Here is a 25779-nt window from a genome sequence, read left to right as displayed (position 1 = left end):
TGGGGGAGCTTTTATGGCCTTGGACCTGAGTGAGCAGAAAGACGGCTGATAAAGGATGCCTGGATTGAAAAGCATGGCAAGGACGGTAATTAATGCTCAGTGCACATTCTCAAATTAGCCCAATCCTGAAGAGGAAGGAAGTGAATCACGGGCTGAACTTTCATGCAGCTTCAGGGTCTTCCCAGACACTGAGAGAGTTTCCCGGCGTGGAGGAGCTGGGGCAGGGCTGGGGCAGGGCACAGAGCCTGAGCCCAGCATTGCTTTGGCAATCAGAGGGTGTGGGCACTCAGACCCTAGGGGTTGGGTTGGTGCCCCCAGGCCATGCTGCTCTGCAGGGCCAACAGCGTGCTCTGTGACGGAGTGGGGGATGTGGCTACAGCAATACCCCACCGCTGGACAGGCTCTGCAAGGAAGGGATTTTCCACACTTTTCCATGAGATACGAGCAGATCTTTGCCCGGCGCACGGAATTGCATCCTTTGAAGCCTGGCTCGTAAAACAGCAATGACAACCAAATGGCTTTGATATCTCTAACAGAGCAGAGCTATAAAACCATGAGCAAGCTTCCAAGAAGAGCTCTGCTCCCCGTGAGCCAGGCTGTGCCAGGCACAGGGAGCAGCCAGGAGCTGCAGGGAGCACTGAGCACCAAACCTTGGCACAGCCCATGAGCAGAGGGATGCTCAGAGGGTACTGGGGAGAAAACCCACTGCTGCACATAGCTCCCACCCTGTATATCTGCTTGTCTCATTGCAGGAGTACATGCAGAGACATTTTTGGGATGTTCCTTTTGAGAAATATTGCATTTTAATCCCAAAAGCTGCCTCCATGCCCCACCTCTGCTGCCTGTTGGGGGGAGCCATGTGCAATTTGCTGCCTCCCTGTACACCAGGCACAGACCTCACTGCTCTTGTGGTATCCACAGCATCAAGGTGGGGACTGTGGGGATCAGCCCCTTCCTGGAACAGACACCCCATCCTTCCCACACCCTGCATTACCGGGATGCACAGAGGGAATGCACTGAAGCAGACAGGGCACAGAGCGTGCCAAGAGAAAGTCTGCAGGTAAAGGGAAGAACAACCCAATATAATTTGGATAGTAATCTGGAGGCTGTTTGTAGAAAAAAACCTTCTGGTAATATTAAAAGATAAACGATGTGCCAATAACTTCCCCAGCGCCGGTCAGAAGGCATTTCAGAGACAAGCAGGAGACGGGGCCAGGCACGACAGTGACAAATTGGAAGTGCTGCAGACACACAGCCCTGCCAGCCAGACGCCGGGGAACGCCGCGTGTCAGCATTCACCAGTTAAACCCACAGGGGCTGCTGTGAGACGGCCATCCTGTGCCCAGCCATCCTCCTGAGCCCCGTGGTTGGGAATTGGGGTGGCTGCACCTGCCAGCAGGGCCCGGCACACCCACAGAGCTCTGCAGAGGTACCCTGCCAAAAGGAGATTCCCGAGTGAACAATGGGTCTTTGTGTTACTAGAAGGCTGATGTGGGGATGATCTAATTTTATGAGATGCTCTCATCTGCTCTCAATGAGGAACAGGGATAAGGAGCATGGCAGAGAATTAGCTAGGGCTCGGGGCGTGTAGCTGCAAGGAGGAAGGCACAGATGTGGTGCAAAACTCTCCTCTGGATCTGCCAAGGGCTACAGAGGCGTTCAAAGCCAGTGAGCGTGGTCTGCAAAGGGACCTGAGCCGAGATGGGAGGGTTATGGGACCCCAGCAGGAGATGCACCTGTTGGGGAACACTAGAGCATAAAGTGGGCAAAGCAGAAGCAGCAGCAAAGGCTCATCCCCATTGTGCTGCAGAGAGAAGCCTTTCCCTGAGGCGTGCTCTGTACACAGTACCCTGTAATGCTTACAGCAAGATGCATCAGCAGACCAAAGCAGGGGAAAGAGCACCAAGAAGGGAGTCGGGGAAGAGATTTTGCCTAGAAACGCAACATGGAGCATTAAAGATGGAGGGCAGCCACCAAATGGGGTGGCACACAATGAGCTGTAGGATGGCAGCTGTGCAGCAGGACAAGCAGGGGAGCTGGGAGAGGAGCTCTGCTCAAAGCAAGGCAAGGCAGTCAGCACACCAGAGCCAAGCCAAAAACTGGCATTCTGCAGTGCTGCTGTCATAACCTCAGTGGGCACCACACACTGCAGAACAGCAGAGGAAAGATACAGGCAAATATTTTGGAGTAGTAGAAAACCAACAACAATTTCAGCTGAACCCAATTGAATTCCTGAGCCGAATAACTCTAAATCCAAGGCATGTGGTTTCTGTAGAGGGAAAACCAGACCTGAGATACAGAGTTACTAGGACCTGGAAGGGCCAGAGCACTGTGGCAGATGGCTTAGTGGGGACAAGACGATGGTTGGATGGTCTTTTCCAACCTCCATGATTCTATGATCATTCAGAACATGGGTGCTGTGGCAATGACAGGAAGCAGCAGCAAGGAACAGCCTGAGCTGAGCATCAACCTGGGAAAATGTGTGTGAGCAGCCACGGATCCCCTTCCAACACTTGGGGCTGGCAGAGATGGAGGAGATGCCAGGCACAGCCCCATTGTTCCCACCCAGCAATAGAACCAAGATACTGATGGAGCCACGTGAGCAGCTATTTCTCGTTCCTGCCTCAAAAAAATGAGACAAAACTGGAAAGGACAAACACCAAGGTTGGTGCTTTCATCAGGACTCCATGAAAAGCAGTGGGTTTGCTCTCTCTGAAGCCAGGCAGGAGTTAGCTGGCATTTGTGAGACTGAGCTACTATTTGATGGGAACGGCAAATGCCCTCCGAGATGAGTGCGGACACATGCCCAGATGAGGGCAGGGGCTGCCCAGGGCCGTGCAAGAGTCACACCATACCGGTAATGTGCCGTGCCGGAGCCATGCATCACTGCAGAGCCCGGCGCATCCCCAGGCAGCAGCTTGGGCAGCCGCCAGCGTGAGGCTGTGTTTCCACTCTCTCATACCTTGCACAGGGCTGAGCCCTCCCTGAGTAGCCTGGAAAAGGAGCTGAGCGCTTGGCTGAGCTGCCAACAGCCATGCACAGCTCTGTCACCCTGCAGACTGAGCACTGCGTGCCTGCCCGCCCCATGGGGCTGCTGCATCCCCCGGGCTTTGGAACAAAGCCTGTCAGCAATGGTTTCCCCATGGATTTGCCATGCGGAGAGAGAAAAGTTCCAGTGATTTATTCCTCAGACCTAAGCCGTCCCTTTAGGAGGAGGTCTCCCACGCCAAGTCCCAGCTACAATAAGAAATAAATAAAATCACATTCATTAGTCAGCTCACTTGGCCAGGTCCATCACAAGAACGCAGTAAACTTTCCATATGTCTCTGATAAACCAGACAAGCTTAAGTTACGAGCAGAAAAAAAAGGCATCCGCTTCCAAAATGTCAAAGTTTGCCCCACAGCTGTGGCCAAGCACTTGTTGTCATTGAGGCTGTGCAGGCAGCGGGCTCCGAGCTGCAGGCTGAGCAGAGGAGGTGCAGTGCTTGCTGCTAACAGCCCCACACAGAGCTGGACCTCACCTGGGCTGAACTCGGGATGAGCAGCCTTGAAGAGTGATGGTCCTTCAGTGCTCTAATTACAGAGCAGCAGGCGAGAGCAGGGTGTCTGATATTCAGCAGGAAATTGAACTGCATAAGCAAGTCAGGCACAGTCCTACATGGCTCCCCAAGCAACTCTGGGAAGGCTTCCAAATTCCTGCACCATTAACATTTAAGGAATCATCTCTGAACTCTGGTAGTTAAACAGTGAGGGGAAACAGGACACTGTAAATGGATTTGTTCGGCATAGGTCAGTCAGTGGAGGGGCTGTTTAAATCAGGGCTTGCTGTTTCACAGTGACAGCACAGGGCTGGCTCCCAGCACTCCATCACGTTGCTTACCACCTTATCTTTTTGTTTTGTGACCACTATTAGGCAATGGCAATCCCTGCAGCAGGGATGCAGAGCACCCATCTGCACTCACCCCGAGGCCATGGTGATGGGCAGCCCTGCAGCGAGTGCCCACGTACCCCAAACAAGCTGGAGGCCTCTGGCCTGAGCTGAACAGCAGCCCAAAGCAGGGCTTCTCACCTCCCCATTTGCAATGAACGCACCTAATGCTGCGTGAGAGTCTAATCGCTCTTACAAGCTCCTGACCCTCCATCCCAGCTGGACAACCAGTTCACCATCTCCCCCATCCACTCTCAAAGGTGCCAGCTCCATGGTTTGGGTGTCAGAGTCCAGGAATCTAATTTTTAATGATTACTCTTTAAGCCAAACATACACAAAGTGCATCAGTATGAGGGAGCCACTCAGCACCATGCAACAAAGTCAACCCAATCCCCAGTCTGTTCTCAATATGTAAAATAAAGTGGGCTGTGCTCCAGCCCAGTCAACATGCACACTGCAGAAGGGGCACAACGTGGGCACAACGTGGGCACAACGTGGGCACAACGTGGGCACAACGTGGGCACAACGTGGGCACAACGTGGGCACAACGTGGGCACAACGTGGGCACAACGTGGGCACAACGTGCTCTGTGCTCCGGGTGCTGGAGGCTGCACTGGGAAAACAGGTGCCACTCAGAGACAGCACAAAACGCTCCTGCTCCTCTGCAGCCCCAATGTCTGCAAAGGGAGCAATTCTCCCCACTAACAAAGCCAGGGGAAAAATACCTGGCAGGGTTTCCACATGCCCTGCCACGACATGGTTCCAGGTGTGACACACCGTGCCCCTCCGCTTCCTGCTGTGTGCCAACAGGTCCGAGCACAGGCAGTCCATAGCACTGCAGGCATCCATCACCAGGTGCAGGAGGAAGAGCTGTCCCAGGATTAATGCCTCATGCTGCAAAAACAAATGGCCCAAGCTCGCCTCGATGTTCAGTTTTGATAAATGATTCGACTTTGCCTTGACACCTCTGTAGCAGCGGGAGACCATTATCCTGAGACAATGTTTTATTCTATTGACATTATCTCTTAATTATAACGTGAGCGATATCAAAGAGAGCCAGGGCCCACCAATTCCTCAGGCAGAGCCTCCACAGCTCCTCCTGTCAGGGGATCCAGGAGAGGCTTTGCTGGGGGCTGCAGCAGGAAGGAGTTTTGTATTGAAATTTGCAGAAGCGAGGAGGACTTCGGGAATACAGAAAGGTTTTCTGTGCATCTTTAAATGATATTTTTGCAACATTCAGAAGGAATTTGGCATTTGTTATGCCTTAGAATACAATTAGCATTTGGATGAAATTTGTATGAGGGATTCTAGACCCTCACTTCAGGGATTCAGGAGAGGCCCCGAGGTGAGTTACACTCACCTTTAATTCTGGGGTCAGCTCCCCACTGGGTGCACCCTGAGGAGCAGAGCCCAGCACTGCTGTCAGCAGCTCCCATTGGCACCAGTTGTTTGCAACCCCATTTAGCACACAGGAAAAACCAATCAGAAAGGGAACCACGGCACTCTCATCCTTAAATTTCTGAGTCAGAGGCAGCGGCACTGCAGAGCTGCCACCCTGGAAGGGGGAAAACAACAGAGAACAGCATTTTTAATATTTAATCTGTGCCAACTTAATTACTCTCTAGAAAAAAAAAAAAGGCACAGCACCACACCCAGGGATGCAGGCTCTCCAAAGCATCACACGAGTCTCCGGTGAGAGAGGAGAAGAGAATGCATGGGAGGCAGTGGGAAAACCAGTCAGTAACACAAGAAACTTGTAATGCTGAAAAGCTTTCCTGGAAAGCCAACCAACTGCAGCCAGTACCCGCTCCATCTGCCATTAGAGGGGAGAAATCTTTGATTAACAGCAAAGGACAGAGCCCGTGGCCTGGGAGCACACAGGCCTTATAGAGTGTTTCTGATTGCCCAGGGATGGTTACTTCCTGAGGCAGAGGATGGTTCATATCAGATGAGTCAGACAGCCACCGCTGCGCCCTGGTGATTTACAGGCATGCAGAGGGGCTACACCAACCACAGCTTTCAAGGATTACCTAACATAGGATGAAGTAGATCAAATGCAAATGGCTGGATGGTATGCAAACAGCACGGCTGCTAAACCCTCTGGTTTCTTTCACAAGGCTTTGAAATGGGGAAAATTTACTTTTGGATAAGTTGTGTGCTAGGGACACTGGGGTGTTTATGAGCCAGAGAAAATCCAGGAGGTAGGGCTGGGGGGCCAAGAAGCTCCCTGCATTGGTCACAGCACTAAACAGCAGCTTCTGGAGGAAAAGGAGTGAGCATAGAGCTGTTTAGTGGCTCTCTGGGTGGCAATCAGGGATGCAATGAGATGGATCTCACCAGTGCTCCTTACACTTCTCCAGGGTGCGTTTGGACCCAGGGCTACCCCAATCTGGAAGGATAAAACCAGGGGACTGAGTTTGCAACAACACTGGGAACTGCAACTTGCTGGAAAACAAAAAAAATCCTAATCCTTTATTTTTATTGGCACCAAAGGTCCCTTTGCTGCTCCTCGTGAGCATTCAGCACACTGGAAAAGCAGCGCTCACAAGGGATGCAGAGCAGCTCAGTGCCTGGGCTCAGTGCACTTGGTGCAGATAGGAGCTGTGTGCTGTGAACCTGCCAGCATCAGCTCCAGCCCCTGCGTTCCCATGGATCTGCTCTGCTCCAGTTTCCACACACAGGGCTGCAAGCCAAAGTCTTACTTGGAAAAGCAGAGGAAGTCTCCAGCAAGACGGGGGGGAGAAAGAGGGAAATTCCTTGAAATACTGTCTTTGGGGAAGAGATCTGCAGTTGCTGGAAATTCCTTCCCTGGAAACTCAGCTGCAAAGCTCAGCTGCCCACTGCCACCACACAATATCTCATGATCTATGCTGTGAGCAGCAGGATGCTGTGACCCACAGCTCCAACTGAGATTCGTGGGCACGAGGCGAAGCATCAGCTGCACCGCAGCCTTTTTCCTCCATAAGAACTCATCCAGAAATGGGTCTGGATGGAAAAGGCAGAAAGCAGCAGGGTTGTGTATGTGTTCTGGCTCTTTAACAGAGCAGCGCAGACACAAGCATCATATTCTGCTCCATACTCAGCCTGGCAGCCCAGAAATGGCACTCAGCAGCAATCACAGAGCCCCACAGTGGAGATGGGAAGGATTGCCAGCGTGGAACCAGTGCCAGAGGCTGGGGGCAGTGCCTGGCACCGCAGAGCCTTGAAGCGACAGCAGCCGGGCCTGGCACAGACCCTCATCATCATGCAGACACCGCACACCCCCAAAGCACAGCCCTTGCCATCAGCAGCATGCCTGCAGCCTCTGGGAAAGTGATGAACTTACCAAAGGAAAAAAGTAAACTTTTTGGTTTTTTAATGCCTCCAAAATAGCGCTGTGTGCTAATCCCCAGGAGCCATAGGCTGAGAGATCAAACCTTCTCCCTCAGGGGACTGATATCATCATTTGGTATCAATTTTCTATCTGACTGCTCCTTTTTAGGAATTGTTTCTCTTATTCCAGAAAACGAGCACTCCCTTGGAGCCACTGAGCATTGGGAAGGGGGGAGGGGAGGGCCTGGCTCTGTGTCACCACACGTCACCACCCCAAGGACCCCTCCATGGGTATCACCCACTGCACAGTTTAACGCTGCCATCCAACGCTCACTTGGGAGCAGACTTCTTTGCCAAAGCCCTGCAGCCTGCACTTGCTTTGGGCAACTCAGCACACACGTGGGCACAGAGGATGAACCCAGAGCACAACTCACACTGGTGCTGCAGGAGGGGATGAGGGCAGAGCTCTGGGACAGCAGACGGCTGCAGAGCGGTGCTGGCACAGCAAAAGGGCAGCAGAGGAGCAGCATTGCTGGGCACCACGATTACCAGCGCTGTGATGCAGAGCTGCAAGCAGCTTTCTGCTCCGTGTCAGCCTGAGAAAGGGCTGAATGCAGGGTCAACCCCACACACAGCCTAGAGGGGATCCACACTGAACCCCCAGCTTGCTGGCAGGAGGGATGCTTGTTTCAACTGCATGCATCTGGCCAGGACTCAAGTTTTGCACCAGTATGATGAAGCAGAGAGCCCTGCTCAGAACAGGATTAAAGCTCACCAGCATGGGAGCACAGGCAAACCTGCAGTGCCCAGGCGAGGAGCTTCTCAGGCTCTCTCCTAAACCTCCTGTGAACAAACTGTCCTCCCTCTAGCTGCTTCCCACCTGAACAAGTTCACTGCAGCCAAACACAAGGGAAACCGGATTCTGGCATCACTCAGTCCGCTCCTGGCACCTGTTGCCTGGGGCTCCAGGATACTCCGTGCCACACTACAGCGTGTCTGATGGACACACCGGTGTGCGGGGGGATCTCGAGGCCCTTCCCAGTCCTGGTGACTCCAAGGCTCCCTGCAGTCCGGCGCCTCCGCAGCACCACAGCGCCCCCTGGCGGTCGCGCCGCAGAAGAGCGGCCCCGGCCCGCACCCGGCCGGGACGACACACAGCAGTGCAAGGTGCAAAGCTGTATTTAAAAAAAGAACTCTCACAACACGTTTTTCTCAGCAGCTAATTTGCCTTACCAGCTGCAATATGGTGGAAAATATAGTAACAATAGCAGAGTAGCACAGTCCTAGGCTGCAACAAATGAGAACAAGCCCAAACAAAGCAGCCATGGACACAGAAACAAAGGAAGAAGATCTACTTACCTTTAGAAGGCTTCCAACAGAGATCTCCAACAAGTTCCCCTCACCTCCACTGCCAAGCCTTAAATGAGGGCTGGGAAGGGCTGGATCCTGGCTCCACCCCTCCAATCAGTCACGTCCATTGCCTGCACCCTGGGTTGGCCCTGCCCTCCCACCAGGTGCTCCATCACTGCTTCAGTCTGGGACTCAGCACTTTTGCTACACCTGTGCAATAGCAGCTAGCACTTGTGCCACAGAAATACTCCGGGCAAGTTCTGCTTGTGGGCCAGGTTCTGGGTTGCTGTTACCATCCCATTCCATCACCTGGGCTACATCACAGCTGTTCTGTGACACATCAGCCCAGGCTCTGCTGCGGGACTGGGGACGTGGCCAGTGGGGACACGGCTGGTTAGGAATGCATCAGCACAGCACACAGTGTTTGTTTCAACTCCTGTTCTCTTCCCGACTAGTAAGTGGGATGGAGGTGAGAGAGGAAGAGCATTGCTCAGACAGCTGAAAGGTCACCAGGCGCTGGTCAGCTGCAGTGTTTCCATACCTCATGTATACCTACAGTATCCATACCTCATGATGTGCAAATGCTCTGCTACACAGGGGAGAGCAGGGCCTGCCCCGCCATGTTTGTATAGGCACCATCATGGGTCCCTTTGGCATCCTTGACTCCTGGTTGGGAGCAGTGAAGGCTGATGTAGCAGATTCTTTCCCACTACAGAATGGCCCCAGCCCTCCCATCCCAGTTAACACCCAGTCCTACGTCCCACAAGGCCCCATTTCAGAAATATGGAGTAGCTTCTCCAAATCCTACTAAAGCCATCGTGACTGCCTTTATTCCACACAGCTTCCTCTATCCAAAGGCACAAATATCTTCATCAACACTCTCTAAGTGAGTGCTGGTGGGAGGGCAGAGCAGGGGCAGACACCTGCTCCAGCAGAATTTATGTGGAAGGTTGGATACACCAAAGAGATTTTTGGCATGGCCTGTGTGTCAGTCACCAAAAGCAAGGAGGGGATCTGGCAGGCTGGAGTGAAAAGGTTCTGGAAGGGAATCACCGGAGCTCAATGTCATGGCACAGAATAAGACATGAAAAGGCAGGAGTAACCCTGGGCAGGCTCCAGGTGCCCTGAAGAGCCTCTAGGAGAAACATCACTGCCGTGACAGCACTCAGAAGTGATTTGTGGCACAGTCTGGTCACATCAAGTGGCAATAAAACCCTTAAGTGGCTTCGGAATAGCAAGCTCTGGTCGTGCGAGATGAACAGTGGCTTTAAAAAAGATCACAAAATCCCACCAGTGCTACTTATACTAACTTTATTTATTCTAACGGCTCCTATTAAAGTGCCTTTTATTCCTGCAATAGGCAGTTTTACATTGCAAAACAACAGATGAGCCAGCAGCTGCTTTCAGCCCTGCCTGCTCACAGGGGAGAGGGCTGCGATGAGCACAGTCTGGCCGAGGCCCCTCACACACAGTGTTTTGGGTTTGTGGACAAGGTCTTTCCGGCCGTGCTCTCGCTGTGCCTCCCTGGGGCTTCCCAGGACACGTCCCCTTCTGGAGAATGGTGGTGGTGGTCTGAAGCAGTTCCCATCCCAAGCTCAGGCCTCGGCGGTGTCGTGGCTCTGTGTGCAGGCGTCCTGGAGGAGCGGTGTGGTCTCAGAGGGCTGGGAAGGGGGGCTCTGCGTGGTGGGGTCGTGTGGTTGCTTCTCCTTGGCAAACTTCTGGAGAGAAGAGGGCAGAGGTTACAACCCCACAGCACAGACCACACAACATGCATCATGCATAACACTTGTGCCCCAGCGCCTTTGATTTCTGCATGGCCAGGAATCCTTTCCTGACAGATCTCAGACTGAATACTTTTACATCTCCTGCCCCAACAGAACATTATCTCTGGTCCTGCCCACCAGTCCTTGTAGCACCCCAGAAACACCCAGTCTGTAGAGCTGTGTCATCAGGCAGAGGATTGCTGGTAAGTCAGCTGCACAGCCCCAGACATCTACTAGCTGTACAAGTCCCTGTTTCTAGCTATAGGTGTCCCTGTTCATTGCAGGGGAGTAGATAGATGACCTTTAAGGGCCCCTTCCAACTCAAACAGTTCTATGAAACAGACAGGGTCTTATCATGGACACAGACAAAGACCAGGAGGCCTGCATGGATGAACGAGTTGCTTCTGGCCAAGCAAACACTCAAAAAACAAGCACCTATCTTCAAGAGAAGGGAACTACAAGCCAGGCAGCCTCACCTCGATCCCTGGGAAGCACTGGGAACTATTTCCAGGCACACTAAGGACAAAGTCGTCAGGGGCAGTCAGCATGGATTCACCAAGGAAAAGTCACCTTTGACCAACGCGATAACTTCGTGTGATTATTAGCAGCTTAGTAGGTGAGGGCAGAGCTGTGGATATTGCCAACTTTGACTTCAGTAAGGCTTTTGATGCCATTTCCTATGTGATTCTCATAAAGGGTACTGCCCAATGGCCCAAAGTTACTGGAAAGCAGATACGACTAGTGTACCCCTGGGTCCTGGGTCCAGCCCTGTTTAACATCTAACATCTTTATTAATGATCTAGATGGTGGGGGTGGAGTGTAACCTCAGCAACTAGCAGATGACACAAAGCTGGGAGGAGCGGCTGATACACCAGAGGGTCACACTGCCATCCCAAGGGACCTTGACAGGCTGGAGAAATGGACAACAGGAGCCTCACCAGCTGCAGCAAGGGGAAGTGCAAAGTCCTGCATGTGCGCAGGGGCAGCCCCAGCCCGCATTAGGTGGAGCACTGCCAGCAGCTCAAGGTGATCCTTCCCCCCTGCTCAGCACTGATGTAGTCCTGAAGTACCATTTCCAAGTTGTTCTGGGCTCCCCAGCGCCACAGAAATGTGGATCTACTGAGAGGCCAAAGCAGGACTATTAAAGGACTGTAGCATCTCATACAAGAGGCCAAGAAAGTTGAAGCTGTACAGCCTGGAGAAGAGAGGCTCAGGGGGATCTTAATTTATTTCAGTAGCTGAACGAAGACTATAAAACCTCAAAAGAGAGAGGCTCTTCTCAGTGGTGGTCAGAGACAGGACAAGAGGTGATGGGCACAAACTAAAACACAGGTGTGATTTGAGCATCAGAAAATGCTTTTTTTTAATTTTTCTTTTTAAAAAAAGCCTGTGCCCAAGCACTGGGTCAGGTTGCATATAGAAGTGGGGGAATCTCCATCCTTGGGGATTCAAGAGCCACCTGGACATGGACCTGAGCAAGCAGGCCTAAGTGGCCCTGCTTGAACAGAGGGGTTGCAGAAGATGACCTCCAAAGCTCCCTTCCAACTCCAATGATTCTGTGATTTTGTGTTTCTGTAATACAAACCCAGATATTTGAAAAATCAAATTCCCCACTGAAAGCCCTTGCAGGAAAGTAAAACCCACCAGCAGGGTGCCTCTGTCATCCCCACCACTTGGCCCTCTGAAAAACTTACCTCCAGCTCTCAAACTCTCATGGGGGGAGAGGTGAGAAAAGCAGCTCCTCACACTACACTTATGTTTTATCCCAATCCTTGCTGATACAATTAGACCAAGTACACAGGGAGCAGAAACAAGAGTGTGTTCTCACAACCTGGCTAAGTGCTAGTACTAACATAGCTAAATCGTCCTGAATAAAGGCAGGAGATAACATGGCTGCGTCAAAGACTGCCAAGATGACACATCTTTCGGTACACATGGACAGCAAACATTTCCATTTGATTGGTTTTTAGCAAAGTTCAATCAACTCTGGATGAGAGAAGAGTGTGTTACCTTGGCTGGGTACCCACCTATAGTCTGGCTTCCCGCAACACCTTAACCGGAGGCAGCTTTCCGGCATGGGGGGCCTGGGTGGCCTTATAACTGTCTGAGTTCTTTTTATTGCTACTCCAAAATAAAGAGCATTTTTCCTAGAAGATAATCAGGCTCGTTTATGGTGCACTTTGACATGAATTCCACGAGGGTCCGGTTTTAGGAGGTGATTTTAAAGAAGTTTTAATCACTGTTTAACTATAATCTAGCTATTGAGGAAGATTTCAAGATTCAGGTTAAACTAAGCCCTATTAAAGATTTTGATCAGCACCAAGCCAGTTTTAAAATGCTCTGTTTGCATATTAAATGTCTTCTTGCATAAGCTTTGGGTTGCACTAGCAGAGAGCTTTAATGCTGCATGTGGGCACATGCTGTGCCCATAGAGGAGACACGCACATTTTTGGAACAACAGATGCATTTTAAACTGGCTCCTATGTAAACTAGACTAAGATTTAAGTGTTTTACAGTACCTCATCCGGACTGGTTTGACGGCCCACTGCTCCCTCTGGAAGCCAGAGAGATGTGAGACATACCAGGAAGGCATAGGTTAAGCAAGAGCTTCACGCTGGCAGACACGTGAAGGTGTGGACAATGCCCCTCAGACATCACCTGTGGCCTCCAGAGAGAGGAACAGGTGTGATTAGCAATCATCACTGGATCAGCAACACTTTGATCGAGGAACACACCTTGGCTGCAAGTTGCTGTCTTCCAGTTTACAAGCTCTTATCTGTTCATTAGGCACAGAATTTAATGTGTTGTTGCATGGCTTCCTCTGAGATTTATAAAGCCATTAGAGCTACTGATTTACTTTTCAGGTAGTCAGATACTTCCTATGGTTTATTTTAGTTCTAGCACTTTGTGAGGCTTTGGCTGAGCACCCAGATGCTGCTGTCTCATGCCCAGGTTTGGGATGCTTCAAAAGCAGCTGTTCAGACAATTCAAGTGAATAGAGAAGGCAGCTTTTCTCCTACTCCCTTCCAGAACAGTCCATAAGGCCCTTTGATACCGGGAAACTGCACAAAGCAGGGTGAGGAAATGGCAGCCTAGGCTGTCAGACATAAGAGCCCAGGAAACACCAACATGTGCTGAGATATACTGGTGCTGCACAGCAGGATGAAGCCTGTGGCTACCTGCAGTTGCTGGAACAAAGAGGGTGGGCACGCTCAGAGCTCAGTTGCTCTGGGAACATCACAAGGGTCAGCACTGAGCCCCAGCCCCTCACACTGCTCCCCCACTGCCAGGTAGGGCAGGGAGGAACAAGGGGATTTGGAATCGTGTTTAAGTCAATTAAGCAGTTGTAGGCTTGGTAGAAATCCAATTATGTGATACTTGGAGAACTCTAGAGCTCTTTAAAGTGGGCTGGTATTAGCGTTTCAGTAAGGGTAGCTATAGGTTGAGCAGAAGCAGTCTCTCGCCCATACTCTCACCTCAGCCCACTCATCCTCTTCACTGCCTTTTCATCCCCACAAGCAGCCTCTTCTTATCTGCAGCTTTAGAGCCAGCTCAAGCCGTCTGGCTGTAACACCAAAGCTCAATAAGCTTGCTTTGATATAGGTTAGGGAGCTAGATCTCTACTTCAATGCTAAGCTCTCTAAAAGCTTTAGCTCTTATCAGATGAGTGTTTTGCAGCTGGAGACAGATCACCACCAAGTGCTGCACTGTTTTATATTCTGTCCCCACAGCACTACACTCAGATGGATGGGGCAGCCAGGCCCCTGCGCTGCTCCAAACCACCCAAAGCTCCCTGCAGCCCTCAGAGGTCAGGGCTTCTCACTCACAGATCCCTGCAGGCCTGACTCCCACAGCTATTTGGAACAGTTGCACTTGCAGAGAAATAAATGAGTTTCTGGGTGACGGCACAGACCTGATGCTTTACATGGAAATGAGATTGATGAGCCAGGGTTGTTCATTAGTTGGGTGAGCTGAGAAATGCTTCCTCCCATGAGAACCTGCTTTGGTCACTGCTGTGCACTAAGATGACCAGAATTGCTTTTAAAACATTTGCAGCCCAATTTCTTGATAGCCGAGGAAGTCCTGCTGTTACCTACCGGTGTCATTAGGACACAGTTCTAAAAGAATCACAGTATCAGCCAATGCTTCATCAGGAGTGTTAGATTGTCAACCCAATCTTTGTCATCCGATTAAATCTGATTTGACTAGCAGCACTTCCCATTTGATATCTTCACGTTCTTACCTGACTCATCATCATGAGTGCAGCAGAGATGATAAGCGGGACACTGAGCCCGAGGAAGATGTACTGCAGGTAGTCTAGGATGGATGGAATCAGCACCAGGTTGGTGTAAAACTGTGATAGGACTGAGCCATCAATGTATCCACTCTGCCCAAGAAAGCAAAGTTGTGATAGGCATCTCTCTCATCCAGAGTAGTGATAGACCATTTGTGCAACTCCTCTCCTACCATGGATTGAGGAATTTAAGTCACAGGCAGGCCAGAAGCTTCCACCAAACAGCTGGACATGCACACAGCTGTAGAACTGCACTCCCTGGGACACATTAGCATGCAGATGCTGGCAGTGCTGTTCTGGGTTCTATTTAACCCCACATCCAGGACAGAGCCAGAGGTCTGCCAAGTACAGTGCAGGGTTTGTTTGGCTCAGAAGGATTAATCATGCAGCCAAGCAGTACAAAGCCTTCTGCTGGCTCAGTCTGCCTGGCTTAAAGCCTTATTCAAAGTGGAGTTCCCCCAGCACCATAGTTTCCCCCTTCCTGCACGAGACACTCTTCAGAATTTGGTCAAGGAAGGCAGCTCACCTCTGCAAACCACAGCAGTGGCATCACCACTGGCTGAATCTTCCCTGTTTGACTGTGGGGGTGGAAAAGAAATAAGCATTTAGATTCCTGGTTCATCAGACCACAACTACTGTTGCAATTCTTCATAATGGGAAGAGTCTGACAGACCAGCAGAGGTCAGGACACTGATGCAAGAAGGTGGCAATTCCTGCTGCTTCAGGGAGGCTCCCTCCTCTCCAGGGACCACGTTCATTTTGGGCCTTCTATGCAAAAGCAGTGCCAACACTTCCATTTGAATTTAGCTGCACAATGACAGCAAAAAGTGTCATCCTAAATCTGGGCTCCAGGTATGTTAACTCAGTGAACTGGAACGTTGAACTCATGCAGATCTGAGACGTCCCAGTCATCTGCAGGGCAGTACTGCCAAGTTCAGAGCACAGGGGTTGTCTGCCAGCATTGCACAACAGGGCCAGCATTTGTATTTCAACTGTTCTGTCAGGTGCACGAAGCACTGCAAGAGCTGAGCCACCAGGCAGGCACACAGCACTGCCACGGGACAGCATCTGGAGGTCGCCGGAACAGCTGATCCTACACATCAGCCAGCTGGCTGCTGCAGTGGTGACACTACTAACATCAAAGCTATCTCCTCTATCAGGGTGAGCAGGGACCCCAGAGCCAGCAGCACTCCCTGCTGGATGAATAGATAGCCACTTTTAAACAGTGAATCACTTACAGGATACCAGACACCTGCTTCATGTACAGGTTCAGCTGGAGCTTGATGGAGCAATTCATGGGGATGCCTGTCACCTGCAAAGGAAGAGACCAACCAGTTCATCAGTACAACTCACACATATCATGAGAGCTCTGCACAAAATTGGCTCTCCACTTTCCTCCCCAGCTGCTCCAGGTGCCACCTTCCCAATGAAGCAATGAATTGGATCACTCAGAGATCCACTGCACATGGCCAGCAGCAAGGCTGAGTTTCCAGTATACCAGCACTGGCCAGCCCCACGCTGTTCCCCAGGCTCTGAGGATGACTGCTCACATGTGTAGTGCACATATTTAACAGGCAGACTGCATGACCATGGGGAGGTGCTTTATGTGACACAAGGCGCTCGGGTTTGGTCCTACAAAAGTTTAAGTTACCACGTAGAACTCACAACCTGCAATTGATTCCTTGGGCAGGGTGTTTTAAAAGAAGCTTCTATTCCTAAGCCTGATGAGCCTCTTCTATTGTTGAACCTATGTGCACTTGTTTTGAGAATACATCAGTACACAACAACACCACGCTTCTAAGATGGTCCTCTGCCATTGGTTCTTCATGACACTGCACTTCTCTGACACACTAAGGGGAGAGTATTTTTTTCTTGGATTGCCCATATTTGTACTCAGCAGGCTGGGCTAGATAACAGTGAATTGTACTGTTATCAGAAGAGCTTTGATACTGTAATAAACTTAATTAGATTTCCATAAATGTGATAAGAAAAGCAGAGAACCCAATGCCTGGGTAGGAAGCTCATCTTGCCTTACTTAAGAGGGGATTGGTTTCTTGCTCAAGCTAGCACCACTGAATGCTTGGAAACATTCCACTCATGGCCACATGCAGAGTGGGTCACAAGGAGCTCCCCTTGTCTTCTCCCCTTCAACAAGGGAGACTTGAGATGGCACTGGTGCAGCAGCTTCATCCTTCTGTTCAGTATGCACGAGGTGCAGCACCAAGACTGACAGAGCAGAAGCAGCCAGTCAGATGGGCTAGTCAGAATGGAGGAAAAAGCCAGCCCAAAAACAGCAGCAACAGGTCCACTACAAAGTGGTATTCAGACTTTGCCAGTCATCTCCCATGGTCGTACATGTTTACAGACCTGGGCTGCTGCCAGACACCTCCTGGTGTCAGGGGCCTTCCTGAGTCAGTGGAAAGAAAATGACCGCGCTTATCAAAACAATTATGAATCCAATTAGTGCTGCAATTCCCTAGAAGCTAAGCTAGTTATTCAATTAGTTTATGACTTTGGTGTTTTTTTATCTGCACACGTCCTTACCACTTTTGCACTCTGGAACCTGCTCCAGTCAGCACCAGGAGAGCAGCATGGGGCTGACAGGTAGGGTAGCATGCTCCCATCTCCACCACACAGCCTAGGCCAGGCCCTCAGCCCTCCCAGCCCCTCATCAGGTGTCGCCCAGCCCTGTTGCACAGCCTAGGTCCAGCCTTGGGGAGCAGGATCCCACCAGCCCCCACCACGGGGTGATTACCAGCCTCACCGTACGGCCTAGGCCCAGCCTAAGGACAACCTTCCCCCCCAGCCCCACTGAACAGCCTAGGCCTTGCCCTGGGGCAGCCACCCCTAGCCCCTTACCGGGTGCACATCGAGGAAGAGTGCGTGCTCCTCCCTGCTGGGATGCAGGCCTTCCACAGCATCCACCAGGCTTGGGTCAGCATTGTAGAAGTGAGGGTGGGAGATGAACATCGGTGCATCTGGGTGAGAACAGAGACAACTTAAGTTCATCCATCTGAGAGCATGTTGATATTTCTAAGCCATTGCAGATTTATTTCCTGCTTTTTCCTGCTTTTCTATCCTTTTCCCCCAGCAGCTTGTTGCACCAGGAAGGTTCAGATCCCACCTCCAAGCCACCTTCACCCCACACACCACCAAACACTCATCAGCCACAGATGTGGGATAGAACACTGAAGACTGAATTCTCACTCCTAGTGATCTCTATTCACTGCCCCAAATCAAAGTTTAGCTCAGCAGTTACACAGTCAGCTCTCGGCCTGGGGGAGGTGATGCTCCATCCTGCCCTCAGCCATTCCATGAACAAGCAGAGGGCTCCAGCCACAGCAGCTTTCTCACTCTCCCCTTGCTCAGAGGAATGCACACATACCCCAGAGATATCTTCCAGCCCTCCGCCAGGCAGCAAAGCAAGTTCTTGGACAGGTAATCCCATCCCACCTACCCCAGACTTCAGTATGGAAAGGGGAATTGCAGGAGAACTCACTTAGCCTGCAGGAGCTGACGTTCTGGATGCCCGACTGCCTGCAGGGACAGAAGCCTTCGTTGGGGGGATAATCTGTGCCATTGGCAAAGAGCGTTTTCGGTGCCACGAAGCGATAGGTGGGCACACCCTTGAACTGTCCTGACTGCTCGTACACCAGTTTCATGGATCTGCAAGGGTTTTGGTGAAGAAGGATCAGGATTAGCCAGCAGGTTCTCAGCACAGAAACAGTCTCTTATCTTCTCTGGATAAGATGCAGTTGCAATGTAACTTAGACTTTGAGATCAAGATAAACACTCTGAGCAGAGCTTTGGATTGGGAATGAGTATCTAAGCCATTTGCTTTCCATGTTTTAAGCACAAATACAAGGCTGGTCAGGACTAGTTGTGGAGAGAATCACACAAGCTTATAAATCTGTTTGCAGAATCCAGAATGGATTTGTTTAAGGGCATGGAGTAATCCCCATGACTGCTCTCCCAGAGATAATGCTGTCTTTGTGCTGGCACTGGCTCTGAGACAGAAGTGCTCTGTCACAGCAGATGGACACTGGCTAAATCTGTTTTCTAGCACACAGCTATCAGAAGAGTGGAAAATTTCATCTTATGAACTACACTGTACAGCAAGATTTTAATCCAGGTAAAAGAGCAGAGACTTTATGCTGCATGCATCAGTAGATGCACGTTTCCAGAAAGGCAGTTTGCTCCTTCACACTCAAGCAAGACCTGTGGGGATGCAGCCAGCCCAGCCAGCCAAGAAGGATGCTCATCGCTACAGCTGCCTTCTGCACAGCAGTGATGTGCACGCTTCTGGGCTGTGCTCACCCTTCAGCAAGAATCACAGGAAACCAAGCCTCCTGCTTGATTTTACACCTTGCCAAAAACACATTACATTCTCTACAAGACCTCCACAGTTCTACAAAAACAGGTAAGTTTAAATAAACTTTGACTACTAGTAAACTTCTCTGCAAGTCCTTGGCTCTGAGTCATTTTGGTATTTGTTGATGACTCTTATGTAGAGGAATTCCTGCACTAATACTGGGCTCAGCTGACTTTGCTTGTTGGCTGAGGTCACTGATCTCTATTCAGCAGGAGCACTTTGCTTGTTTTGCAGCAACTGCAAAGCCGAAATCACCATTATCTTTCCTCAGCTGGGGACAGAGCTTTGTATCTGGCCACCTCACTTCTCCTCCTTCCAGTTTCAGGGTGTTTCCACTAGAGCAGGGCAGGCTCCAGAGGTACTTTAACCCCTGCGCACTCAGCTGAGGCCAGGGCATCACACAGGCACAGCTGTGCATGAGCAAAAATGAAGCAGTGTAGGAGCAGTGGCACAGCCCCCAGCACTATTTCTCCAATAGTTCTGTGGCCAAACAACATTCTCTTCTAACAAACTTCATTTCCAGCCTTCTTATTCCCAAATCTTATCTAGACTGGTTCTCAATTCAGTTAAGTTAGGCTTCCCCAGCAATCCAGAAGGTATTTATGACATCACAAGATGTAGGCAGACAGCTCTACACTCTTGGCAGTGCTCTGACACTACAACACTAAACTGTAGCAGAATATTTAACTACAGGAACTCTACCCAAGTCCTCTGTATCACCACACAGTACTCTGTGAGCACCAGAGCATCTCCCACCATCAGCACAGGGACTGCAGCTCTGTGCCTGCTGCAGCCTCACCTGCAGGCATCGGGGCTATAGAACTCCAGTGATGTTGGGGACATGTATGGTGGCCACATCTCCCCCGCAGTCCCATTGATCATGTTGCACTGATTGCTCCGCCAGTAGTTCACCTGTGGGATGGGTGCAGAGAGAGGAGCTCAGTTCTATCAGCTCGATGTCAACTTCATCCCTGCCACGCCATCCAGAAGAGCTGGGGACAGCAATGCTGGAGAGTTTTCAGGATGGGCACAACTGAATGTTCTTGCACTGGGCTGCTTTCTGGTCATTCTGCCTTTGCTTTGACATTTTAGTCCCATAGGAACTGGCTTCCAAACTTGCAACCCACTGATACAACAGCACCAAAAGCTTTCAGTTAGCCTTGCTCTACATCAGGCACTGCCCTGTCCCTGAGTTTTGCTGCCTGATGCTCACCTTTTTCAAGCCATTCCACGAATCCACCATATGAACTTGACTGATGTTCTTCATGCCTGTATTCACTGTGAACAATCCAGAATTGGTGTTGTTAAACTGCAGAGAGAAGAAATTAACCTGTAATCGATTACATGCAGAAAGCCTGCAGGGTGTTAACACCTTTGCATGCTTCGTCAGCATTAGGAGCACATATTGTAAGCTTCTGAAGTTTTATTTCGGTTGCCAGAGACAGCTTCCAACACAATTTTCCCCTCAAGCAGAAATATAAGGCACCTTACACAACTGCCATCAATTATACACGGCTGCTCCAAGCAGTTTGTGAAGGAGACAGCCTGCATATTCAATAACAATATGTCTGGGACTTCAGGGTTCCCAGCAGGAGTTTACTCACCTCAACAAATATGCCAAATTTCCCCTTGTATGGGATCATGCCAGGGACAATGGCATTTATTGTGTCTAAAAGAGGGTCTTCATAGCCCCACAAGATCTCCCCCACTGTCCGGTTAATGAAGGCCTCCTGCTTCAGGCCAGCCAGGGCTCCGCTCAGCAAGAACTTCACAAAACTGGGTAGGTTTTCCATCATGACAGCTGCTCCCTGTAAAGGAAACCAATCCGTGAGATAAGAGCCCTGCCTTTGGCAGAGAGGATGCAACGCATCTTCAGCACACAGCATAGCGCTCTACAGAAGCCCTTTTGACAGCCTGAGGGGCACCATTCAGCCCACAGCTGGGAAAAAAGCAGTTTGTGGCAGCAGCCACAGAGAGCTCACAGGTTTCATTTCCCCAGACAAAGGTTAGATGAAATAGAAGACATGAGCCCAGCCCAATGTATACTTAATCTTGTGGCTTGATTGAATTCAAGTCTGACAAGAAAAGAAGCCTCAGGTTAGCACAGAGCATCACCACCTTTCCTGCCAGCCAGCACGTCTCTGGGAAGCAAGTCCTTACCAACATCAAGATGTTGGGCATCACTATGTACTCATCTTCGGTGCCGTTGGACAAGTCCGGCCGGAAGAAGAGCTGCCGGTACTCCAGGTAGGAGACTGTGTCGTTGTCATAGAACGTGATGTTTGTTTTGTACTTGAACTCTCTGCAAAGAGAGAAGAGAGACCATGGGAACCTGGCTCCATGTGGTGCCAATTGCACTGTGTGTGAAGCAAGGGCAGGCCTTGGCTTGTTGCTGAAGAGCAGAGGAAGGAGAGCAAACCCCAGTCAGGAGCACCAGGCTGCAGGAGAGGCAATAGAACAGCTACTGAGAAGCCTATCTCTATGAGAGAGATGCCCAGATAAGTCAGTCTACACTATCCCACGCACCGAAACAACCTCCAAAACAGAAGAGAACCAAACAAGATGGCACAGGCTCCGCTATCAAACCCGTGTGAATTTGTCCCACAGCTCCCTACTGGCTCCTGGGCAGCCTCACATGAAGCTCAACCCCCACATAGCATCCTGGCTCTGCTGCTTCTCTCTGGGTCACTCTTCTGTGCACTGCCCAGCTCCTTCTTGCTGCATGCTGTTAGGGAGCCCAGCTGCAGCAGCCCAAAGTTGTCCCCAGCATCCCAAACCAGTTACAGCTCCATGGGGAGCTGCAGCTCAATGCACGAGCAGAAACAAAGTCCCTTTATTGTGAAGCCTATTTTATGGTCCATGATAGGGAAAGGCACTAATCTTGCTCAACAGGAACATAAGAACATTAATAAGCTTTACCCCTTTGTTTATTCTTACTTAGTGTAAGTGAAGCCTTTTCTCCAAGCCAAGTGACTGATCCAATCACAACGTACAGAATCTACACAGTTCTGTGGTGTGACCGGCAGACCAGGGGAAATGAGGGCATATACATAGTGCCAGGTTTCCCCCAACACTACTCAAACAGCTTTGGGATTAGACCTGTAATCTTCCCACATGAGCTTGCTTAGGCTGCTGACCTGACCTTGCCTACATGTATAGGCACTAACATGTCAAATATTGTTACTTACAGGTAAGTTTATGTGCTCAGTTCAATCTCTCTCATCACCTCACACAGCAGGTCCAGAGAGGGGCTCCAGCCACCATTCTTAGCCATAGCAAATAGATCAAGTCCTGCTGTTGTTGAACCTAACCAAGACACAGTGCTCTGTACTGGTTCTCATGACCAGATTATTCATGTTAGGCAAATTCTGCATCCCATCATAAATGACAGGTCTTAGATCAATGCAGGAAGTCTGAAGCTTCGTATCAAGGAGATTCCAGCTCTGAAGCTAGATTCCTAAATGCACAGTGAAGATTAAACTGAAGCCCAACCTGAGGATGGGGCTTGCCCATCACCATACTAACAGCTAACCGGTCCCAGCACAGGACCAAGCTCCACAGCTCACATTGAAGCACCAAGCAGCCTCACAGCACTGTCAGCCAGAGGTCCTACTGATGGTTTTAGCAAGATCAGAGCAATTACTTCACATTTGGATTGCTTTAAAATCCTATGCCATCAGACTCAGGCAGGCTGCACTATTGCCATGCTGTCCTCCTGGGGGACCCAGCCAGGAGCCCGGCAGGCAGCACAGCAGCTCACACATGGCTGGACCACAAGCAGTACCTGACCTGTAAACATACGGTCCACGCTGGTTCACCTTTGGCTTTGCTCCCTGGAGGACCTCTTGAGGGTTCTGCACTTCAAAGAGGTTCACTGTCAGATAAAAAGGAACAGGGATGTCCCTCCACATGTTGAAGGCAATGCTGCTGGGATCAATCCTCACATTCTGCAAAGAAAGAAAGAAGATGGACTGCTTGGCCTTGGAGGCCGAGTACACCTACTCCTGCTTCCAGCACCAGAAGTTTCAGCAGTGGATCTCTAGAGGACACAGCACGTTATGCAAACTGAAACAGAGCCAGTTCTAAACTCCACACTTACGCATGCAGAAGCATCAAGTACACACCACATGATGTCTGCAGGCTTATTTATTGAGGCTCAGCTTGCCAGACTCCTACCCACAAGGTTTCAAAGCTGCTTTGAAGTGCTGGAGGCTTTCACTGTGCTAGCCAAGCCAGCACTGAATTATTCACAACTCTGGTGGTTTGACTTACCTGGCACAAACAAGCCCATCCTAAAGTCTTCCACTTGCTTGCCAGGTATGGCAGCTCCATAGCTACAACTACAAACCACGCAGCTCTTGGGTTATCCCAAAATAGATGAAGAGAATGGTGATGTCAACCAAACTGCATCCAAGTTGCTTTTGCTTCCTCTCAGATGTAATCCTGCAGCAATTCATGTCTGTCTTAATGCAGTTTGAAGGCAGTGCACAACGGTGTTCCATATCCCTGTCCCATTTTCCAGAAAAAGCCCACAAAGCACAGGCATTACCTGAGTCCTCATCTCCTCCCCAGTCACGCTGCCGGCAGCTGGCCTCCTGCCTCCAGTCCTTACCAGCCTCCTGGAAGCTGTCTTACATACCAAGCACCCCAAGAGTTTGTTTCTTCTTGATCATCTATTTTGCATGCATTCCACTATTGTCTTTGCTTCCTCTGCAAATACAAATTCTTGCTACAGTTAGGTAGCAGCTCAGAACTGCGTTTGATCCACTAATCAGCAAAGGCACGCAGGTACTATCCAGCTCCAGCTCAGCCCCACTGCTGCTTGCTTTGACCCCTATGGCAGGAACAAGGAGAAAGCTGCCAGCAGTGTCACCAGCAGAGAAGCAGCTATGGGACAAGAGCGACCCAGATTTCATCTAGATTGTCTGATAACCCTTTCCCTGTGCACCCAGCAGAGTCTAAACACTGACATCTGCTTTTCTTTACTTGTTTGTTCTGCTTTGCACTCCCTGGGCTTCCCGTTGCATATGCATGCATTTATGTAACGCACACAGGTTGCATCCCAACTGCCCGCTGCCCTTCTCAGCCTCCTCTCATGGGAGCCCAGCAGCTCCAGGCCCTGCACAGAACCACAGGGTCGCCGAGGTTGGAGAAGAGCACTAAGCTCATTGAGTCCAACTATAACAACTACCACTAAATAGGATATACTGATCAGAGCAGCCTTGGAGTAAAGCTACACGAAGGTCAACACAAATGTGGCACATATCTGAAATAAAACTAGAATATTTTTCACTCTTGGGTTACAAAGGGTCACTAAGTGGTCTGACATATCCTGACCATGTTAAGTTCCTGAGGAACTGAAAGCAACGGATTACTATGCATCTCCTCCAGACAAAGACAGCAATATAAGCACTGAGGACAACAGTTCCTACGTGGAGTTATGTGATAAGTGCCTGCCAAAGGCCAATCAGTCTCCAGCCCTGCCCAAGCCTTGCCACCAGCTCCTCCTCATACCCACCACTCCAAACACTGCCCCAGGAATCTCAACAAGGCCCTCCACGCTACTCACCACCCTGCATATCACTCCATTGTTTGTTTTCCGTTTGACTTTAAGCTGTGTAAGAATTTGGGATCCTTCACATCACGTGGAGGATGAGGAGACTGCATGCTTGAGATGAAGTGAGTCCTGAGGAAAAAGAAGGGTCAGGCTTCTCCTCTTCTCACTGAGATTCACTTGAAAGTAGCTAAATCAGGTAGTTTCCCAAAAGATGGGAAGTCTGGTTGCCCTGATCGTGCCATATGTTCTACAGGTGCCAGCACCAGCTCTGCACAGCCAACAGTCTGGACAAAGACCAACTTTGGCTTAAGCCAAAGGTCTGCCTGGCTCTGCACAGCCAGTGGCACTACCAGAGCACACATTCCAACAGAAGCTTGTTCCTGACAAAGACACGGGGACACACACAGCTACAGCCACTTGCTATTCATCTCCTGTGCTAGGGGAGTGTTTCTAGGTGTTGACATGGGTAGATATGAGCTTGAAGGAACCCCAAGGCAGAGGGACCCTCCCTTGTGGGCAGTGGGAAAGGTTTGGGTGAACCTGGGGATGAAGCCATGTATTGGGCTGATGCAATAAGGGTTTGGTAGTGGGGGCTGCAGAGGGGACTCTGTGAGGAAAGCCCAGCAGCTGCCCCAAGTTAGAGTTCTGCTCGCAACAGTAATTGGTGAGCAACCTCCCTGTTCTCATCTCAGTCCTTGAGCCCTTCCCATTGTATTTTCTCCCTTTCTGCCTTAGAGCACTGGTCCCAGGGCTCTGTGCGGCACTCACTGGGCAGACCAAGGGCTCAGCCCGCAGCCCTGTGCCATAACCAGCAGCAGGACCCCCTCCAGCAGCCAGGAACCCCAGACAGAGGCAGCTCTTGTGCTTCACTCTCAGACACCACACCACGCACAAGGCAAGGGCTCCATCCGAGCACTGCAGCGCATCACCCACGCTGTTCTGGGCAATGGAGAGCAATCTACCAGCACGAACTTTCCCATGTAGTTAACAAAGAGCACCCAGCGCTTCTCCCAGCAGCGATCGCCCATCAGTGCCAGCTGAGCGCCGCCCCTGCTAAGGAGGATCGCGGTCCCAGGCAGCCCCAGCCCTCCTGCAACAGAGCACAGAACAGCCGAGCCTAGATTTATCCGCGCTGAGATTTTAAGGATGCCGCAAGCTGGAAGAGCGGCACCGAAGCAGCCGTTTCGGTGCGCGGCTCTCACC

At 50.6% G+C, this 25779-nt stretch overlaps 1 protein-coding gene and 1 long non-coding RNA gene across 10 annotated transcripts in view; both read right to left on the bottom strand.

Moving 5' to 3' along the window:
• Window positions 1-9059, bottom strand: part of LOC109370322 — a 28617-nt gene extending 19558 nt beyond the window's left edge. For all 4 annotated transcript variants that reach the window (XR_004161576.1, XR_004161577.1, XR_004161578.1 and 1 more), the window contains exon 1: window positions 8600-9059. This is a non-coding gene — a long non-coding RNA (uncharacterized LOC109370322). The remainder of the gene's footprint in view (window positions 1-8599) is intronic.
• Window positions 9060-9884: 825 nt separating this feature from the next.
• SCARB1 (scavenger receptor class B member 1) lies at window positions 9885-24687 on the bottom strand. 6 transcript variants are annotated; one of them, XM_031555954.1, is made up of 13 exons: window positions 24589-24686; window positions 22809-22966; window positions 21180-21321; window positions 20624-20827; window positions 20233-20328; window positions 19819-19931; window positions 18147-18313; window positions 17507-17625; window positions 15886-15959; window positions 15174-15225; window positions 14597-14740; window positions 12381-12500; window positions 10225-10308 (listed from the first exon to the last, which is right to left on the bottom strand). In XM_031555954.1, exons 2-12 carry the CDS (start codon window positions 22928-22930, stop codon window positions 12381-12383), a joined length of 1353 nt encoding a protein of 450 aa, XP_031411814.1. In that variant the 5' UTR covers window positions 22931-22966; window positions 24589-24686; the 3' UTR covers window positions 10225-10308. The 6 variants fall into 6 exon arrangements, with proteins under 6 accessions (XP_031411818.1, XP_031411816.1, XP_031411813.1 ...); XM_031555955.1 differs by having other exon boundaries at window positions 10228-10305; window positions 24589-24687; XM_031555956.1 differs by lacking the exon at window positions 12381-12500 and having other exon boundaries at window positions 10053-10305; window positions 24589-24685.
• Between the last annotated feature and the right edge of the window lie 1092 nt (window positions 24688-25779).

This window comes from Meleagris gallopavo, chromosome 17, assembly GCF_000146605.3.
Source record: "Meleagris gallopavo isolate NT-WF06-2002-E0010 breed Aviagen turkey brand Nicholas breeding stock chromosome 17, Turkey_5.1, whole genome shotgun sequence".
In the NCBI taxonomy this organism is placed as follows: domain Eukaryota; kingdom Metazoa; phylum Chordata; class Aves; order Galliformes; family Phasianidae; genus Meleagris; species Meleagris gallopavo.
This window is presented reverse-complemented; position numbering and strand designations above follow the sequence as displayed.

Excerpts from the sequence above, each read along its gene's own strand:
- SCARB1 (XM_031555953.1), bottom strand. The coding sequence starts at position 22,930 with ATGTGGAGGGACATCCCTGTTCCTTTTTATCTGACAGTGAACCTCTTT. Across the intron at positions 20,329-20,623 it reads AATTTGGCATATTTGTTGAG|TTTAACAACACCAATTCTGG; the intron begins GTGAGTAAACTC and ends TTCTCTCTGCAG. Across the intron at positions 19,932-20,232 it reads CGTGGAATGGCTTGAAAAAG|GTGAACTACTGGCGGAGCAA; the intron begins GTGAGCATCAGG and ends CCCATCCCACAG.